Source organism: Triticum urartu, chromosome 3A (genome assembly GCF_056163025.1).
Source record: "Triticum urartu cultivar PI428250 chromosome 3A, HENAU_Tu73, whole genome shotgun sequence".
In the NCBI taxonomy this organism is placed as follows: Eukaryota; Viridiplantae; Streptophyta; class Magnoliopsida; order Poales; family Poaceae; genus Triticum; species Triticum urartu.
The window spans coordinates 454,343,673-454,364,927 of record NC_141875.1 but is presented as its reverse complement, the minus strand read 5'-3'; the positions used below and the strand labels follow the sequence as shown (position 1 = coordinate 454,364,927).

Genomic DNA, 21,255 nt, shown 5'->3' with positions numbered 1-21,255 from the left:
GCGTACCCTGGTCTCAGGTCAGGTCAGGCGCACCGCCACGGCATACGCAAAAAACCGGTGCACGAGCTGGACAGGGCAGGGCAGGGGATATTATCCTATGACGACGTGCGGCGTTTTCTGTTCGGATTCACACGCTTTATGGAGGGGCCCCGACGCTACCACTGAAGCACAAACCGTGACCATATTTGCATCGCTCCGATCGAACACTTGAAGAAGATATATGCAGACTCTGAAAGTTGATGCACACGAAAATGAATCATGCCCTGAAACAGCAAACTCGAACGGCGCGGAAATAGACAACCGGATGGCATGCGTAGCATGCACTTGTCATGATTGTGGCCGGGCGCTCTAAATATTGCTGCTGGACGCAACAGGAGTCGAGCGAGAGGCCAAACAGAAACGGTCTCACTTAAGGCATAGGTCCCCGGTCACCGTGGATCCCTTTTTATGATTGGATGCCCTCCATATGCGCCTCTCTTGCAGGGAAACGGAAATGGCGATCGATGATCCAAAGCAGTTCCCGATGCCTGGCCTGCCCCGACGTGCAGAGTCATGCACCGTCTCCGAACGGAAACGGCCCCACCTGCCGCTGCCAGCTTGACCCCGCACATGTTATTCCCTTGGTCTCATTCTCATCGTATGCCATGATGCAATGCCACCGCCAGCATCAGCGGCCGTCAGCTCGCTCTCGAGATCGAGATCGGGATCGGAGGGCGCGGAGCAGAGCAGAGATCACGTAGCGTCACGCTGGCGTGGGTGGGTAGGGTAGGGCCCGGTCAAAGGGCGACGTACACGTGTCATGCCCCATCCGTCTGAACGATTGACCGCGGCGCCGCGCTTTGACCCCTGCATGTGACCGGCTACCGCCGGTGCACGCCGCTGACTCACCCCGTGACCGTGGACCGTTCCCACCCCCACCATTACATTACAAATTACGGTGCCATTACTATACTCTAGCAGTAGTATTAGAATTATACTACTAGCTAGCTAGGTCTGGACTCTGAAGTCTAAGCATGGAGTATCCTGCGGTTAAAACCGAGAGGAAGAAACCAAAGGAGTGGGGAAGAGGCCAAGGAATGGACATCTATCTCATCTATCTCTTCTCTTTTGGGCCCAATCAATTAGCGGTTGTTTCTTTCAGAAAAGCTAGCCAAAAAGCCAATGGAAAAAAAAAATCCCCCCACCCAACCATCCCCCCCCCCCCCCCCCCCCTCTCTCTCTCTCTCTGAATCCCCAAGATATAGCTAGGAGCTGCGCCCCCTCTCGCTCTCTTGCACACACACACCTCTCGCTGTCTCCTTCCTTGGCTTGCCTCACTAATCACTGCACCTCCACCACCATACCACCACTACTAGTACCTCCCCCATATGCTTGCTTCCCTCTCGATCCCTCCCCCCCTCCCTCCCGTTTCATAAGCCCACAGCCAGCCACAGCGCCAAGAACAATCGGTTCGAGTTCCCACAGGCAGCAAAGCAATACAGCGTAGCGCCTATGTCGGGCGAGTTCCAGTTCCACGACGAGCTCGCGTCGCTCTTCATGCAGCGGCCGGGGCCGGGGATGCAGCAGCAAGAGCAGCAGGCCTCCTGGCTCGCCGACTACCTGCAGACGCCCATGGACTACGATCTGCTGTGCAGGGCGCTGGAGCTGCCAGCCGCGGAGGACGTCGTCAAGAGGGAGCTGGTAGTGGACACCACGCCCAGCGGCGGCGCCCTCACCCCCAGCGCCGGCGGGGGGACGCCCAACGCCACGTCGTCCATGTCGTCCTCGTCGAGCGAGGCCGGCGGAGGCCTCTGCGCCGGAGAGGGGGACTCGGCTGGGAGGTGCAAGAAGGAGGACGGCGACGGGGAGGACGGCAAGGGGGGAGATGAGGGTGACAAGAGCAAGAAAGGGTGAGTTGGACTGCATTAATTTCTCTCTCTCTCTCTCTCTCTGTGATTTTCCGTGTCTTGATCTGAAATCTTGGGGCGTCCCTTTTGGCGAGTTCTTGGTCCTTCTGACTGCCTAATCTGGTTACCTGCCTCTAGTTCTTTTCTGTGATGATATTGGATCAAGATTTGGGGCCGGCTAGATTTCGCTTCCTTGAATTGCTTGCTAGCCATTCATTCATTCATGCCTTTCTGTTCTTTTTTTGTTCTTTATTCCCCTTTTAAGGTAGTTTGGCCGGCTGGCCAAGGTGTGAACCCGGCTAGGGTTTCACACCGAGCGCTCAAGCCTCACCCTGACAATCAAGAATAAATATAAATAAAAACATAAAATCTGATTTCGTGTCATGAACTCTTGATTACTTGCTTCATCTCCAAAATCTTGATCACAAATTTGCCTCTTGCATTTTTTCTACTTTTATTTATGCTTTGTTCATTTTTCTTCTTCTAGCCCATGGCCCCATCTTGTCAAAATCATGCCCAATAATCTCTAGAATGAAACCATGCCCAGTTAAGAGACCCTCCCCCATCTAGGATTTGCTCAGGTTCTACTTTGGTGCAACCTATCATATGTACGCATCTCCCAGAAAATCCAAAGAGCAGAAAAGGGGCAGCAAAAAGGCCGGGCACAATGTGAACCTCCTAAAAAACCATGTGCGCTCATACATAGACCACGCCAACAACCATGCATGTTTGAACGGGATCCCGGCCGGGAGGCCATACATATCGCAGTCGGTCGATCGATCGTAGTATGAACGAAATCTCTATCCACCACTAGGATTAGGAGTAGATAGCTAAGGTATCGAGACAGCCAAATGGTATACGATTCCGCCGCTTTCGGCTGCTGATATCTCATCTCACCGACGCGTAATCGAAATCTTTTCAGGTCTGCGGCGGCGGCGGCCAAGGGCGGCAAGGCGGCCAAGGGCGAGAAGCGGCCGCGGCAGCCGCGGTTCGCCTTCATGACCAAGAGCGAGGTCGACCACCTCGAGGACGGCTACCGCTGGCGCAAGTACGGCCAGAAGGCCGTCAAGAACAGCCCATATCCCAGGTACGTATCGACGTATGTACGTACTATACATACATAGGCAGTTGCACCGCATGTGCATGGGCGATTTTGGTATATACTGTATGTAGGGACGAAGAATGGTTATGTATGTGCTTGTGCTGATAATGGTGACGGGTGTGTGCAGGAGCTACTACCGGTGCACGACGCAGAAGTGTGTGGTGAAGAAGAGGGTGGAGCGGTCGTTCCAGGACCCGGCTGTGGTGATCACCACGTACGAGGGCAAGCACACGCACCCCATCCCCTCCGCGCTCCGCGGCAGCACCCACCTCCTCGCCGCGCAGGCCGCGCACCTGCATCACCAGCACCACGGCCACCTCGGCATGATGCCGCAGATGGGCATGGGCGGCCGCGCCGGATCGCCGTTCGGCCGGAGCAGCGGCGTCGACGTGCTGGGCGGCCTCCTGCAGCCGCGCGCCCACCACAGCATGACGCCGCCGATGATCGGCTCCGGTGCGGGCCACCAAGCGTCGACCCAGGGTCTGGCCGGCTCAATCAGCAGCGTGGCGAGCCCCACCGCCTCGTCTCCTCCGTCGCTCCAGATGCAGCACTTCATGGCGCCGGACTTCGGGCTCCTGCAGGACATGCTGCCGTCCTTCATCCACGGCGCCGGCGGCAACAACAACAACCAGCCCTCATCACCGTATGGGAAGCTTCATTAGTTAGCTAGCTATAGCTAGAGATAATTAAGAGATTTGGTTGGTTCTTGCTGCCTTATTAACATCCCCCAATCGATCTTGTTTTTCCTTGATTGCCTTCACTTCTTGATTTGTTTCCTTCCTCGATCGATCCGGTGCTGCGAGATGGTACAGAATGAGTTTTTTCTGGGCCTCGTATCATTTCGATGGATCTAGCTCGCTAGCTATCTAGCTCTCGTAGTAGTCAGTGTACTAGCAGTTCTTGTACATGAAAGTACCTAATTCCCCATCTCATGCATATATTGCACTCTGTCGCCGGTACTGGCCATGCATGCATGAGCTATATGTATGATAATTTTATGCTCCTTGTGTTTCCCCTGGCTCCATTAATGCAACAGTACTAAGAATGCGCATATCCATTTGCATGTTTGGTATGGTATTAAGGTTTCTTGCATACATGGCAACCGATCATGCATGATAGGCTTCATTAATTTGCTGTTGGTAGCAATTGTGGCAAGAAGAAGATCGATATGTACAACGATCTTGGCTAGCTAACTTGTCATGAACCCGTGATGGGATTGTTCCTGTGGTTGGTACAAAGAGTTGTTAAGGGAAAAAGCAGTGAGGGTCGTTTTGCTGCTTGCTTCTTTCTTGCAGGTAGTGATCACTTGACCAGGTCGCTCGCTCGCTCCAGGCGCTACCTAGCTAGCTAGCGAGCTGGTGTAGATATCATTACTCATCCATAGTGATGTGAACCTACCTGCACTGTAGACCCTGCTTGTGTGGTTTCTGTACATGTACATATGATTGGTGCAAGATTAAACTTGGATGTAGTCACTGATCGATGCACGTTACGGTCCATGTCTGCCTGAGTCATACTACGTATGTAATAGCTGGAGAAAAATCGATGATCCATCTAATATGATATATCGATTGATGTGAACCTAGCTAATTCAAACGTGGTTAATTTGGGTGTTAAATTTGGAGTTTAGACGAAGCTTGGGTGCAACTGTTGAACTGTGCGGTGATGCATGACTCGTACGTGCAGTCGTGCTCACCACGTTGGGGTTTAGAGCTAGCAACAGTGAATGTATCTTTTTTTGCTTTGTTTTTGCGAAGCAGTCAATTTATCTACTGACTAATCAGTTGCTATTTCGTCGGTTAGATGATTGACGTCTTCCCATAAAAAAAAGGCATGCATGATTGACGCCTTCCAAATTTTGGTTCCATGCAATGTGCACTGGTCAGACATGCATGTAGCATGAAATATAGTAACAGATATTTTTGCTTGCATCGATATATCTACCATGGACAAAAGAGTAGGTCAATTAGCTAGATCTATGATGACATGTGACATTTCGCTATTTGTGTGGAATGGTCCGGATATCCTTTTTTAAGCTTTTCCACCCTTTCCAATGCTACCTCATAATATTAAATATTATGAACCTCATAATATTAAATATTATGACTAAACAATGAACACAATAGTATGTGGTATTAGGTTTATTTATGGAAATGTTTATTTGAAATACTCCATCCTATATACTCCTAATAATTGGTCAAATATAGCTAGGTTTGATCTGAGCAGCAAGTGTGGAACAAATTGGATGCATGGTCGATTCTGATGTGCTAGTATGTAGCTTAAAATTTGGTCCCTGTAGCTGTAGAAAGTCAAATATTTCAGCTAGCCACACACACACACACACACACACATACACTTTAAATGGCTCTTTGTACTCTACTACTCTAGCTAGCTGAGGACGATTAGTACAGTCTCAAGCACACAGATTCTTTCTAACCCACTGGGATAGAAGTACCAGTACCTTTAGCTTTAGCAAACTTGTCTAGCTAGGAAGAAACATTAATACACATGTGACAGAATTCATGTTTGTTTAATTAAAGGTTGTCCATCGAGAGGAAATCTACTTTGGTGGCCATCCAATTAATTGGCTGGGCTAAGATGCTTGCACAGTGTGCATATCGACACAGTGCAAGAAATCGTCAAAGCCATGGCATGATCGCTCCCTGCCTTTGTTTTACTCCCAGCCAGTTAATCAAGAAGATGGTGGACCAGTTACATCCATATCCTCATTCATTTGTATGTACCTCTTGTACTACGAGAGAGTGCAATTGCAGCGCTCTTCGGAGCAATGAGATCATACATGTGATATGCACTGTTCTTGAATCTGTCTAGCTTGGTTAACTTCCTTTCTCTTCCATTTCGGACGCGTTGATTGATGAACTGGTATTGTGAGGCCAAGACAAACTAATACTTTCTCCGTCTCAAAATAAGTGTCACTGATTAAGCTTTGTTAACTTCCTACGTTTTCCATTCCGGACTTGTTGATCGATGAACTGGTGTTGTGAAGGCAAGAGAAACTAACAGTATATGCATAATTCATGGTAGTATTACTTTTGCCCTTTTGGGGTTTGATGAATGCTTTTTTTTGGGTAGTATTATAATATGTTTAGACATGGTCCAGCAGGTTAATCAGGTTGGAAGTCCTGGGACGCAACATTGGGCAGTGCTGAACTGCTGATAGCTACCAGAACCGGACTAGCTACTAGTCTAGAAGGTCAAAAGCATTAAAGGCCAAGGTGCAAGGTGTGCACCAACTTGCATGCCGCGATCGATGGAGCGTTTCTTTTTCTCCGGCACAAAATATAAATTCTACGGCGTAGACTCGTGTTCAAAGTCCACATCCAATAGACGTGTACGTCAACACCAATACAACATACAGTAACATTTTTTTTCCAAAACGGAGGCAAAAAATTTACCTCATCTCATTAATTAAGAAGAGTTTTGAATTACATGACCGACCGCCCGTAGACGCCCGAAACCGATAAGCCTACTCTCGTAGCATAAGAGAACTCAGCCGTTTGGCACCTGCCAACCCCCAAAGTCTGACCTCCGTCTTGATTCTAGACGTGATTACATTTGGCATGGAGGACACCATCCTAAATACTCTCGCATTCCGCTCGTTCCAAATCTCCCATGAAACCAACATGACGAGAGATGCGAGGCCCTTTCTCACATTGCCATTGACGCCTACCATGTGATGCCACCAATCGTTGACGCTGTTGAAGTTACTCCAGTCGATGATGTCCACATCGGTCAAATCCATCCAAGTCTTGATCTCCGTCCAAATGCGTACCGTGTATCGACAGCGGAAGATGATGTGTGCCGCCGTCTCTGGCTCCCTCTTGCATAACTGGCATAGGCCGCAATTTGGCCATCCTCTCCGTTGAAGCCTGTCCACCGTCCAAACACGGTCTTGAATGATAAGCCAAGCAAAGAATTTGTGCTTTGGCGGCGCCCAATTGTTCCACACTGCAGACTTCATTTTCGATGTAGTGGAGTCGTCGAGTTGAGCTTTGTAAGCCGACGATGCCGTGTACTCACCGGAAGGCGAAAGCTTCCAAACAATCTCATCATCCACCCCCTCATCAAGGAAGACCTCTCGTAATCCAACCCAAAGCTCATAGTATTCAAGGATGTGCTGAATTGTGAGCCCAGAGTTTGTGTTGATGTTGGCAATCCACTTGTTGAGATCCAAAGCCCTATGGATGGTGTCATTCTTGTGTTTGGAAATTGCAAAAATGGAGGGAGCGATGTCTTTTGGCTTGCGACCCCCAAGCCAAGGGGAGTGCCAGAAAGAGGCCCTTTGCCCGTTGCCAACAGTGATGGAAGTGCACTCATAAAATAGCGCCATTTCCTCTTCATCGCACGGATGCCCCAAATCAACCCAAGCTCTTTCCGCGTCCTTCCAAACCAACCAAGGCCATCTGAGCCGTAAGGCACGTGCGGATTTTTCCATGTCCAGGATGCCTAGGCCGTCCATGTCCTTGGGCGTACAAACTTTCTCCCATCTTATCTTACATTTGCCTGCAGAAACTTTATCCGTGCCTCCCCAAAGAAAAGCCCGCTGCAGCTTGACGATGGATGCCATCATTCCTTTGGGCACCACAAGCGAAGTGAGGTGGTGGATGGCCTGCGAAGTGATAACTGACTTTACCCACATGCTCCTCCCAGCCATCGTAATGTACTTTCCCTGGCCAATCATGATCTTTCCAGCAATCTTATCAAACAAATGCTGGAAGTCGACAACCCGCAAACGATGAATGGATAGCGGAAGGCCGAGGTATCGCAAGGGGAACTGAGCTCTGACCGCTGGGAAGGCACCCAGAATCATGTCAAGGTCGACATTGGAGCATCTAATAGGGGCCACCAAACTCTTGTTAATGTTCGTAACTAGGCCGGTGACGTTTCCAAAGCTTTGAAGTATGGTGGCAAGCATATCCACATCCTCCTTGATAGGCACCAAGAATATGGCAGCGTCGTCCGCGTATAGGGAGGTGCGAAGGCGGGCACCACGGCCACGTAATCTGTGTAGGTCTCCATTCTCTGTTGCCACGTCCAAGATTTGCTGAAGGGGGTTAATAGCAAGGACAAACAGAAGGGGAGACACTGGGTCCCCCTGCCGGAGGCCCTGCCCATGCTGGATAGGATTGCCAGGAACACCGTTGAGAAGAACCCTCGATGTAGATGTCCGAAGAAGGGCCGTGATCCACTCACGAAACCTCAAAGGAAAACCTCTCCTCTGTAATAGGTCGAGAAGATATTCCCATCTAACTGAATCAAAAGCCTTCTTGATGTCCAACTTGAGCAGGAGCACATACAGTAACATAATATAATACTCACCGGAGAAAGGTGTATATATAGTATTAATTTGGTGAGCACTAGCTGTACTGCTTTGATCAGTTCTTGGCTAAAGAATTTCACAATTTTAATTAGGATTAATTCGTATTCCTCCTGTTTTTTTTATATTTATAAGATACCATTCAAGCTTGACCAGAACCGACAAATAAAATGCAGGTGTTCTGATACAAAAGTAACTAAACGGCGATGGGAAATTAGTACCGTGGAAAAAACAAAAACAATGGTATTACTTTTGTGATTCTAACGTGCCCTCCCTGGCGCGAACGATCTTTCACTCTGGGAGGCTCATTCGATCAAAGAGTGTTCCTCAAGAGATCACTCCCAGGGAATGTTTAGGAATTGGCATGCTATAATAGAGAGATTTGCCATGCTATGGCAGATAGATTTGCCGTGATAATTGACATGTTATAGCAGAACGAATTGTCATACGTTTTAGGGATTTGCCACGTTGTAACAGAGAAAATTGCCATGCGTCTGCAAAGAGAGAATTGGCAGGCTAAGAAAAGGGAAAGTTGCGCACATGTTCAGAAATTGTCATGCTACGCAGAGAAGTTGTCATAATGATTCCAGTAATTGACATAATACTCATAGTTAGGGGAGTGCCATGCTACACACGGCATCATTCGTTAGGGAGGGTGCATGAGAGAGAAGGTTTACATCGTTCGCTCAGGAGGAGGCATGAAAGCGAACGGGGATTGCTATGTTGTGATCGCTTTGAGATTTGCGCACGGGATTGGACTCTCAAAAGAGCCTTTCCTAAAAACCACTCCCAGGAAACATTCGCTCAATACCATTCACTATTATGTACTTTTCCAAAGTAATATGCTCTGACTGTTGATCAAATACTTGAATCTTGGGACTAGCTAAATTGCGAGTTATCTTGGTCTTCTTTTGTCCATGACCATGAGCCCCGCTACACGTACGACGAATTTTCAGACGATGGGCGTACAACACTAGTCCATCAGCCTTGGATCAAGTGGGCAGATCAATATTGGATGCAGGATTTTACTATCGTACAGAGATCGTATACGCAAAGCGAAACCGACTATACATTTCCTGCGTGTGTAACGGAACTGTATGGGGGTAAGTTGAGAATTATTTGAGGGGTACAGTATAAAAAAGGGAGCAGGCAGGATGGACCGCAGGCGTCACGTCGTGCATTGATTGGCTTAGCTTGAACAAACTGGTTGGACAGAGGCATGTAGGAGTAGCTTTGAACGCAAGGGAAGTCAAGGCCACCGTTATAACTCCGGCCATCGCCCCGCTGCATACTTCCAAACGACATGGCCGGCGGCTGCTCTGCTAGAAAGGAAGGTCGGTCTCGCATCGCACTTCTTGACCGGCCCGGCCAATCTGACTCTGACTCTGCCCTGAGTCATGCAAAAAGAAGAGAAAATGCCAGTGGGATCGATATCCGAGAAGATCGAGATGGACCTACGTACATCTCTGCTACGGTCAAGTATGTCTTTCCCCTTGGTCACCCGTATAGTACTACTCCTACTCTCGTGCTGCTACTGCTGCAGAGGTATGTATGTGATCGCGGCACGGAAGCATGTGTGTGTGTGTGGTAGCTTTGCGTATATATATATATATATATGATTCATTAGACGTGACAAGACACGTGCATTAACTATTCGGACGGTGTTGCATAGCGAGAGGAAGCTGGATTGCTAAGCCATCTGCGAAAGCGACGTCGCCTTTGTTGAGCGATCCAGCCATCCACCCATCCATCCGTTGGTTTCGTTTCAGGTTGCAGCCTTGAGGAAGACTCAAAGTGGCCGCCTCCGCCACCACCACGACGCCATCAGCCGCGGTACCGTCCCGGACGAGCTTAATGGCGAGCGGCCGTGCGATGGCTCCGTCACAGCAGTAGCCACAAACACAAACATATTATTATTATCTCCCTCCCAAGGACGGTCGTTCCGGGAATACTCCCGGAAAGCGAGACAAGGGAAGGAAGTTGGGAGGAGGAGGAGGAAAAACAGAAGGCCGTGAGGAACGTTTGCTGTCGGTGGGCTCGTCGAGAAAATGCCGGCCGTCGGCGTCGTACGGGTACGGCGAGGCACATCGAACGTCCGATTCGACGGACGGACGACGCGTACGTCATCAGATACGATCAGATCCCCCGGAAGCTGCAAAAACGTTGCTGGGCTACTGGATTCTGGACGATCTTACTAGCTAGGAGCAGTCAATCAGTCGAGCCATGCGTCGTTTCTCCGGCAGCGACGGTGCAGCGGCGAGATCTTTCACCGTTGGCGGTGAGAGGGAGTGAACCGCGCCGATGGGCCTGCGCGACGGCGATCGGCAGCGGGCCACGACTGGATCGAAAAAGACGGATGATGGCCGTCGATAGCAGCGAGCGGTTAACATCGGCCCGGCTTAACAATAAGATCATGAATTGACCCGTGCCGGAGTCGCCGTCGGAGTTCGGAAAGCTCATCAGCGCCAGGCCAAACCTGAAACTGCTCATTCTATCTCTCTGAAGTGAAACCATTCAGGTGTCCTTTTTTATTTCGAGGGTGCGGGATTTGCTCGGCATAGGCCCCGGAAAATGCGTTTCCATTTAGAGACCACCACTAACTAGCACGTTACTGGGCCGGGGGCAGCACACGAGGGTTCCGGGGGAGCTCCGTCGGATGTTTAGCCGATCCTGCCAAAGGAATGCTTGTTAGATTTGAGCCAGACAGTGACACCTTACTAACCCCCTTCACCGTCACCAGTGTTTCACAGCAAAAGTAATTCCTGCATTCAGGGCATGGCGGTTTTGTGAAGTTTAATGACTTCTAACAACGGGAAAAAATTAGGTCGAGAAGGATAACGGGCGATGCCTAATAACAATAGAAAAAGCTATGGCATAGCAACAGGGAATGGCTATAAAAACAGCAGACCTAGAACTCCTGAACCAGTGTTTCTGTTTCTACGGAGGGCGGCGCGAGGAATGGCATTTTCTCTTATTTCCTCTACCATAACTTACGGGGCTACAAATATATATAGATACCCGAAATAAATGAACCGAAAGAGGAGATTGAAGCTTAACAGCTCACATTATTGCTGATGAATAGGGTAAAGTCACCGTTTCTCCGGTTATTCAGCTTGCACAGATTCTAGAAGGCTCATCACGGTTTCCCTGTCAGGCATGCTGGGAATGGCTCCCTTCACTCCAACACACAGTGAGGCAGCGGCAGCTGAAATGCAAGAAGAAGAAGAAACTCAAATCAACATGTCAACAATAGATCAGAACCAACAATTTGACTGGAGGGTGCTTTTAGTACCAGCAAATCGCATGCACTCTTTCTTGGGCTTCCCCTCCACCAGAGCTACAGCAAAAGCTGAGGTGAAGGTGTCACCAGCGCCGGTGGTGTCTACTACTTCTGTGGCGGGTATTATCGCCTGCCTAATTGGCTCCTCTCCCTCCACAAACAGAGCAGATCCTTGTGACCCAAGTTTAACCAAAACTTCTTTCACACCCTGCATGCAGGAAATAGCATCAATGTCCTCCTACCATAAGGTTCAATGCATTCAGAGCTTCCGTAGAAGATTTAAATAGCAATGCATCTCGCCGATGGAATATATCAAGTGGAAACTGCTAGCCTTTATAGCAAACAAAAGAGTACAATTTGAACATGTTATCGTAAAGAAACCACAATATAAGGTAAACAAAAACAGGGAATTGACAGGAAAACAATTAGTTGTAAATCAAATCCTCGTACTGGCAGCTTAAAGTGGAATATGAAGCCCATATACTGTTGAAACATGGTAATGGAAAGCCATGAAGTGGGAATAGGGGCAAATGCTATCAACATATAACAACACAGACGTCTGCAACTTCATCGCTTTGTGACTGTAAAAAGAAGAAAATATATCAATTATGCGCTACACTTCTTTTCTTACTTCAATATCCTGACAAATACACTGCCTGCCATAAAATTGTGGCTATGGACACACAAGAAGCAATTAGACTTATCTATGCTATGGCATCAGACCAGACAGCATCAAACAAAAAACATCAGATATTGCTTTTCCGATTTTCCAGTGAATTAAGCACAAAGATTTCATGGGCCAACCTTGATTATGAACACATTCTGAACTTTTGGCGAATGGCCATTCTGTGATCAGATGCTGTTGTTATTTTTCAGATTGCGCTACCAATGTTATCTACAAGCCACTGCCATGGGATTGGCATTCAAATCAAAATAGCATACGTACGCTCTGCCGGTTTGTTAGAGATACAAAAAATCTGTTTTCTTGTACACATGCAAGAATTATTACAACTACATAGCTTAGGGCCGTTCCTCATGCTTAGGGCCTACCAGGGAGGGCCATGCCCCCTCCAACACGTCGCTGAGCACAAGAAATTTAACTGATTACTCTTTCCTGTGTACTTAATTTGTAATTCGCTTCAAGCAGCTCCCCACTGCCATTCACGAAAAGTACTTGTTGGACCACTATCACAGAGTAGCCAAAGTGTACAAAACTATAAATGACTACAGGAGCTTGCTGAATTATAATAATTTGTGTAACTAGCAGCCGATTTGCGGGTAGGAACTAAAGATCCAAAGTTTGTACAGTTTTGCAAATCGCAAATTTCACTTGTACGCAGACTTGGACAGCACATAGGAGTGTTAACTTGAAAACTTGTATAGAACAGTAAGAGTCAACACTCCTAATAGGTGTACGGGAAACACACGTGCACAGACCTACGCGAAGGGAGAATGGAAGGAAAGCAACACATTCTTTAGAGATGGCTATTATCAGATAAATGCCATAACACAACATCATTAATTGAAGTTTCTTAAATAAAGATATTAGGATCTAGTCATGGCTAATCAAAAGAAACAAAAGAGCAACAATTAGGGGTGCGTTTGGATGCAAAGTATTTTTGTAGTTTTTCTAGAATACCGTGGTTTCTGGAAAAAAAAACTTGGTTTTGAATACTTTGATGTGTTTGGCTTCAACAAAAACTGAAGTTTTGTAAACCATAATACTCCCTCTGTTTTTATTTAGTTCGCATATTAGCTTTGGTCAAAGTCAATCTTTACAAACTTTGACCAAGTTTATAAACAAAAATATTAAGATATACAATAACAAATCAACAACATTAGATTTATTATTGAATGTACTTTCACATCGTATAGATTTATTATGATAAATGTCTATATTGTTTTCTACAAACTTGGTCAAACTTTACGACGTTTGACTTCAGTCAACTCTAATATGCAGAGTAAATAAAAACGGAGAGAGTATTATAAAAACTGTGGTATTTTCAAAGTATTTGAAAAAGTGGTCTAGACCTCTTTTTTCTAAACAGAACAGAGAGAAAGTGCACTTGACGTTGCCATCTACGTTGAGATAAGAATATTAGCTGCGATCGTCTCCTAATTTTCCTCCATCTGTCCAGTCTGATTGCAAGACTGCTACAAGGGGTGGCATATATATTAGATATGACGCCGCTGCATGGGATTACAACACTGATTAGTTTCTAGTGATCTTGCACGCTTCTCCATGGAGTCCTTAGCTGTCGATTAATTTCGGACTAGTAGCGCACTGATTAGATCGATTGGTCCTTTAGAAGAACACTTGTATGCAACCGGATATATATGCTAGGTAGCTGATTCAGTATAAATGGCGCATCGTACACGCACAAAGAATTTTGGTCCGCCTCCAAGAGTACATGCACGTATAGACATATGATAGCAACACGCTCCTAGGATTGTATTACTTCAATCTAGTTGATTAATGAACTTAAGTTGCCACAGGCTCTTGATTAATCATGCACCCCATGGTTAAATTAATCCAGCCATTGAAGGCCGGCTGATCGATCTGTTTCTTGCGCCTGCCTAGTTAGCATAGCAGTACGCAAATGTGCTACATAGGTGCGGACGAGCTGACCTTGTGCATAGAAGCTGCATGCACCCGGCGGCCGTTAGGTCATGTAGCTCAGTGAGTTTCAGATGTCACCCAGCGTTACAATCGGTCTGTAGTATAGCAACACCAGCCAAACACCTAGGTAGTTTTGCTAAAACTGAGAAAAACCATGGTTTCAAGAAACTGTAGTATTCGTTGTGTGCACATCTGAATACTGTGGTTTTCAATTACCATGGTTCTCTAAAAACTTCGTTGCCAAACTTAGAAGTTATAATTGAATATAGAAGAAATGCAGAGAAACAAACTACATAAAAAAACTGATTTAGACAACTCACCATTTTATGGCATGCTCCTGCAGCCTGGCTGATTTGTTCAAAAGTCTCGGTAGGCATCCCAGTCAAACGTGCTAGCTCTGTTTCATTTGGACTAAAAATGTCCACCAGTTCGAGTAGTTCTCTGGGGACAGGAGCATCCATCCCACCTGCATCTAAAATAACAGGCACACCTGCACCTTTTGCCGCCTGAAACAAAAGTTTGAAATTTTGTTACAGAAGAACCCCTCAAATCTTAGCATGCATAAAATGCAAAGACACAAGGTGGTTCCTGCATTTCCAACAACCTATTTTACAAAAGTTTGAAATTTTCCACAAAAGAACCCCTGTAATCTTAACATGAATAAAAGGGAAAGACACAAGGTGGTTCCTGCATTTCCAATCTACTTTACACAGTTGTATAGATACACAACAGATAAAAACCATAATCAAGACTAGACTTGCTCTGGCACAACCTTAAAAATTCAGTTATATAAGGATGTCAACATGAAATACTAATACTATTTGGCAAACAGGGTAATTGATCTGAATGGAATCTTTAAGATCATTAGCTAGAAAAGCAGAACGCATTATCACGCATTTAATGAGATTTTGCAATCACATAAACCTGCATGGAATCATGCTCGAGGTATCAAGAACTAGAAATAAAACTATCCTTCCATCTGCGACACTAACTCTTTTCCTGGAGGCTTTTCTCCGAGGACTCAATCACACAGACAAAGGGACCATTACATTCAGAGTTCAGACTGAAATGGAAGCAACTCAAACAAATGACAAGCTGCTTCATTTTATATCTGAAGTCACAATACATGACTGTAGTTTCTTTTGAATTCCAATAACATAGGCCACCTACTCCTTAGCAGATATATATTAGACAATACCTAAAAGCTACATATCCAGTTGCATAACTTGGACAGCACGTAAGCCACGCGTCAAGGTTCTACTGAACGCAATTAGAAGACTGCCTTCCAATATGGGAAGAAATACAAAGTAAAAATTCAAAGACTACACATTTCCCATTATAACAGATACACACAACTAAGTTTCTCCAAAATTTGCTACCTTCACATGATAGTTAGCTGTCCTCTCCATGGCCAGATTAGTATCGAACCCTTATTGATGAGATATTGGTTCTTCTTACAGCCGCAAGCCTTAGCTCTTTTGTCTCTATGGAGTTCTGTGAAACAGATTAGATATTTGGATGCTCCTTCCACTTGCCCACAACCTCTAATTAGCAAAAACCAGAGCCGGCTGAATGGTTTAGGGCCAAAGTAAATATTGTAAAACACCGTATGCATAAGTCGGTACAAAGGGCCGCGTGGAATTAAAAAATCACACTGAGTTAAGCTTCCACTTTCCTCTGATTCCACTTCAAAAACTTGTTATGTCAGAGGGTCTGAGCTGACCACAAACCTAGTCCAGGATGGCATTTAGGGCCAGTTCTTTTGCAGCTTATTTCAGCTTATTGTGAAAATAAGCCAAAAGCCCAAAAGAACTGGATGGCTTATTCTCATGGACTTATTTCCAAGGCAGCTTCTGTGAGGCTTATTCCCATCGCAGCTTATGCATAAGCTGCACCTCAAAAGAACTGGCCCTTAGCTCTTGTTGTGGGTCAGACCAAGTAATCAGTGGGTCAAACAAAAATAGGCCTTTGGCACCTCCAGGCCATGGAAAGGTAAATAAGCACTAACACGCAGCAACATACTGTAAATTCTAACCAATGAATAAAGATTTCAGGCTGAAACTGTTTCCTTTTTTGTTCAAGAACAACACCAACACACACATTCTCATGCAAGACATTAGAGATGCTATGGCGGGGGCCAAAGGCCTTAGTAGCATATGACCGTGAGTGTTTATTTGGTCGATGGCCGTACTCTAGTTTTGTTCGGCGAGGGCTTATGTAGCATGGTTGTCTTCTTAATATAATCATGCACAGCTCTCCTGCGCATTCGAGAAAAAAAAAGTGATGTCCATAACAGATCAACAAAAGGAACAATGAAGTCGTGGATGGCAATGTGATTGCCCTTGCTGAACCGTTAGGTGTTTAAGTAACACAGGACTGCAGCTGTCAAAGAGGAAATGAAGGTCCTCCTGTATGGACGAACCACAAATTATAAAGTAGCTAGAGCGGACTATCTGTTCATAATCCAGATTAGAAGCATGAGCCTCATGTGGCAGACGCTGATTGTAGCTGGGGTCAGACTTAAAGAGCTCACAGGTAGGCCAAATATCAGCTCAATTAACTTATACGCTGATATATCCTAACTTCTACGCTGGTAGGCCAGGTGGGCCAGACCGAAAGAGCTCACAGGTAGGCCAAATATTCTAGTCCCTGATCTATCCTAACTTATACGCTGGTCATTTCAAACAAACATGCATGAAACTATGTTGCTCTAAAATCATTTGATATCAGGAGCAATGTAAATGAGCATCAATATAAGGTTCATTCCGACCAAAAATTTCAAACATAAAATAAATACTAATTTTAGTACTCCCTCCGTCCGGAAATACTTGTCGGAGAAATGGATGTATCTAGACGCATTTTAGTTCTAGATACATCCATTTTTACCCATTTCTTCGACAAGTATTTCCGGACGGAGGGAGTAGTAATTTCAGCTGTTCAGCAAGACAAGAGCACAACACAAATTCACTTAAGCGAAAAAGGTGGGCATTGGACAGCAAGCACCTTCATTTTTTTACGAGATTTAGTGTAAAATGCCCTATAGGCCAAATTCACTAAGACCTCAATCCACTCTGGGGCACACACCCATGTGTAGCAATTGTTTTGAGTTTTAGCCCTAGCTTCATTTCAGAAGCGTTAACCCGGAAGTGCTACTATTCGGGCCAACATGTATTATTTGCTAATCTAACTCGAGGTAAATTGGCAGTGCATCACTAAGGGTTGGGCGTAACCCCAACCCCCTCCCCCCTACACACACTACTAAAGGGATGACGACCTTGGCAACATTCTGCCCCGAAATGCTCCTCAGTAGATGCCTCGTGCGGTGAGCCCCTACAAGGCCACACGCGCAGAGTCTGTGTACCTAGGGTTGATGTTTGGTAACATTTGTAGCACCCAACCCATTAACAATAGATGTGGTACTACGTGGACGCCATTTGTTGGAGTAATCCAAACTGAAGTTGTTCTAGTGCTAGTCCCGTTAGGATTAGTACTAGGATGTGACCAACGTGGCCGTATAATTAGATTAGGAAAAATACTAAGTTGAGTCCGGCTAGGACTTGGGCCTAGCTATCTAGCTGCGTTGGACTTAGGTATACTCCTGACACATATACCTAAAGAAGACCTAGTACTACTCGTACCAACGCAGCTAGATAGCTAGGCCCAAGTCCTAGCCGGACTCAACTTAGTATTTTTCCTAATCTAATTATACGGCCACGTTGGTCGCATCCTAGTACTAATCCTAACGGGACTAGCACTAGAACAATTTCAGTTTGGATTACTCCAACATTCACCCCCTAATCCAAACATCCGACTCTTTACACGAACGAGACACGCAGACGACCACCTGTTCATCTTGTCACGCTGGCTGCCTCCGGTGACGCAACTTACCGGACTGCAACTTCTCTCTTCTTCAACAATGGCCACCACTTCATCAACATCTTTTCTTTTTCATACCGACTTGCAGACTGGAACCAAACACCATTGCAATAGACGAAAATAAAATGAAATAGTTTCGCAGACATGACCAGTCTAATTGTTCAACTAATGAAATATTCACAAACGAAACAAGAGATGGCAACACCACGGTGCTAGTAAAGTACTCCCTCCGTCCGGAAATACTTGTCGTAGAAATGGATACAAATGGATGTATCTAGAACTAAAATACATCTAGATACATCCATTCCTTGGACAAGTATTTCCGGACGGAGGGTGTATGTGCGAGTACCCATGCCAAGTGCTCTAGTGTGGAACTACTCTTAGTGGCCTTTAAACGAGGATTGAGGAGAAAGTGTGGACTGGAAAATCTTAGAAATCATACCCAACAATAACAGAACGAAAATAACCTTATGGTTTCCATCTGTGCTATTAGTTTATTACAACAATAAACTTTTATTTCACGTTATCATATATATTCCCTTAATAGTTGTACCATAGCCATGTTCACCCCATGGTTACGAGGAACCATTCAATGCTTTTACTTATTTTTTCCCTTAACCTTGTCATATTTTCATTTTGTTAGTTAATGAGACTACCCAGTCTCACATTTTCTATCCCATTCTAGGAGAGAGGTAGTAGAGTAGTTACGCTTGAGAGCATGGGTCATGGAGTGACACACATTTGACCAGCCCTGCGGCGTCACTGTCAACTGTTTCTTTCTAAATATCGTTAACTGTGTCACTTGTCAGAAATTATTTCCTATGATTTGCTTCCACTTCTGTCATTCATTTGCTAATCATCTTTTGAATCAAACTAACTAATAGTGTTAGAAGGCCTATTTGGATCAAAGGAATTAGAAAACATAAGAATAGGAGAAACACAGGATTAAGATGTCATGTGTTATGGATTTCTACAAGATCCCAGGACACAGAAATTTTCCACGTAATGCCCCTTTGGATGGTGTAAAGGAAAGTAACACGAGAATTTTGGAGGAATGTAGCGAGAGAGCATTGGACTTCTGAAAGGAAAAATAAAATGACGTTTGTGCTCATGTTAAGATTCATATGGAAGGGGGGATTAGATTGCATTTCATCGAATTTTGAGAACCTCAATCCTATGATCCAGATGGCCGTTATTGGAGAAATTCCTAAGGATTAAAATCCTGCAATATTCCTATGAAAATCCCACAACCTTTAAGAGACCTAAAGTTCTTTATTTTTATATCTTGTTCCATCATTTTTGCACAAATTACCGTATTTGAAAATATGCTGGCCACTACATTTGGCAAATAAAAGAGACTGTATATTCCACTCAGGGAATATCTAAGTCATGTTCATGATGTATCACAAATTAGTATCGTTGCTCCTTTGGTCCAGTTGAAGGCACCGGGTCAGAATCGCAAACCAAAGAAGAGAACACATCAAAACATTCACAGGTCTAACTAAATCAAAAGGGCTAATTCCAACTAATTAAGAACATTCGACACATGAATTATTGCTTCACAGCAGCACAAGCTACTGATCTGTGCTAATGCAATAAATACAAAATAATCTAGGATTTCTCTACAAATCGAACGTCAGATTTTCTAGCATAGCAGATCGAACACCTGAGATGGCAAATTATGTTGTCGCAAGGATGGCAATTTCCCTTAGCAAGCATGGCAAATCCTTGCAATGTTCAGTTTTTTGCCAAGATTTGCCATACTTGCTACAGGAAATTGTCATCCTCGCGACAACATAATTTGCCATGCTTAAAAATCTGACGTCAGATTTTTTTTAACATTCCCAATAATCTAAGTTAACAACCACAATATTTTTTCTCCTCGTGTGTCCTTACATTGCCAAGCCAGAAGCCATTAGCAAATCTCCAGAGGGACTATAGGAGTAGTAATCAACCAAATACTAAGTGAAAGCAATTACCCAAATGCACAAAAAGAATAGAACTTCAATTGAATCATGTCTTCATTATCAGAGAAAGAATTCCAACCCTCATAAAATTCATCTTTTTTAGGAACCATAAAATTCAATCTAATGTGACCTCAAAAGTGGGTATATAAGCGGAAAGGGCTAGAGCAACTACCTGAGCGACCTGAATGTTGACCCAATCGGGTATCTCCCGTTGCAGCAGTAGCACGCCGGCCTGCCGGATCAGGTCCAGGTCCTCCTGGTCGACCTCCGGTGCCCAGCCCTCCATGTTGGCGCCGCCAACGATGATGATGGAGTTCTGCCCGTCGGGCATGAGCATGACAACAGCGTGCCCCGAGGGCGCGCCGGGGGCGCGAGCGACGCGGTCGAGGCGGACGCCGCCGGCGTCCGCGAGTGCCCCCTCGAGGAGGCGCCCGTTGGCGTCGTCCCCCACGCGCGCCACGAGGTAGGTGGGCCCCAGCGCAAGCCGCCCCCCGCAGGCAGCTTGATTGGCGCCCTTCCCGCCGGCGAGGCTGTGACCGGCACTCGCGGCAACCGTCTCGCCGACAAGAGGGAGACGGTCGACCTCGACGTAGATGTCCGCGTTGGCGGAGCCCACGACGACGATGGGCGGCGGCGCATTGGCGGCGGAGAGAGAAGTGGAGGCGGGTTTGAGGGAGAAGGATATGTGACTGGGTTTGGGGTTGGATCCTGAGAGGAAAGCGGTGGCCGGAGTTGGCCCGGCGAGCGGGAGGCGGAGGCGCGCTTCGAGAGCCATGTGGGTTGAGAAAACGGCGGAGTCAACAGCAGTGTCTAGAGAGGAGTTGTTTCAGTTGAGATTACCGTGAGATAACGACGATGACTTGGCAGATTATTGTTTGGATCAGATTGCTTCTCTTTCCGAATTGCTAGATGGAGTACTTTGTTGGAAAAAAAATACAGCTCCCTCAGTTCAGAATAACTGACGCGGATGAAGAATTTTCAATAAAAAAATTCTTGTAACGTGACGCAATGTTCCTTCTCCTTGCAACGCGACGTACTTTGTGGAAGGATACACATAAAACCTAAAGAGGAGTGAATAGGTATAATTATAAATTGAGAAAAAACCACTACAGGTCCATTTACTTGCGTTGGCGTTAGCTTTAGTCCTTGTGATTACAAATACCCGCAATATAGTCACCAAACTTGC

General features: G+C 45.9%; 2 protein-coding genes across 2 annotated transcripts; one reads left to right on the top strand and one right to left on the bottom strand.

Moving 5' to 3' along the window:
• Positions 1 to 1,275: 1,275 nt before the first annotated feature.
• LOC125544324 (uncharacterized) lies at positions 1,276 to 4,000 on the top strand. Its single transcript, XM_048707963.2, has 3 exons — positions 1,276 to 1,889; positions 2,809 to 2,973; positions 3,116 to 4,000. The coding sequence occupies exons 1-3, from the start codon at positions 1,492 to 1,494 to the stop codon at positions 3,648 to 3,650; spliced, it is 1,098 nt and encodes a 365-aa protein (XP_048563920.1). The 5' UTR covers positions 1,276 to 1,491; the 3' UTR covers positions 3,651 to 4,000.
• Positions 4,001 to 10,826: 6,826 nt separating this feature from the next.
• LOC125544325 (pfkB-like carbohydrate kinase family protein) lies at positions 10,827 to 20,907 on the bottom strand. The gene is made up of 5 exons (XM_048707964.2): positions 20,242 to 20,907; positions 14,547 to 14,732; positions 11,619 to 11,814; positions 11,391 to 11,531; positions 10,827 to 10,996 (listed from the first exon to the last, which is right to left on the bottom strand). Exons 1-4 carry the CDS (start codon positions 20,842 to 20,844, stop codon positions 11,431 to 11,433), a joined length of 1,086 nt encoding a protein of 361 aa, XP_048563921.1. The 5' UTR covers positions 20,845 to 20,907; the 3' UTR covers positions 10,827 to 10,996; positions 11,391 to 11,430.
• Positions 20,908 to 21,255: the final 348 nt, after the last annotated feature.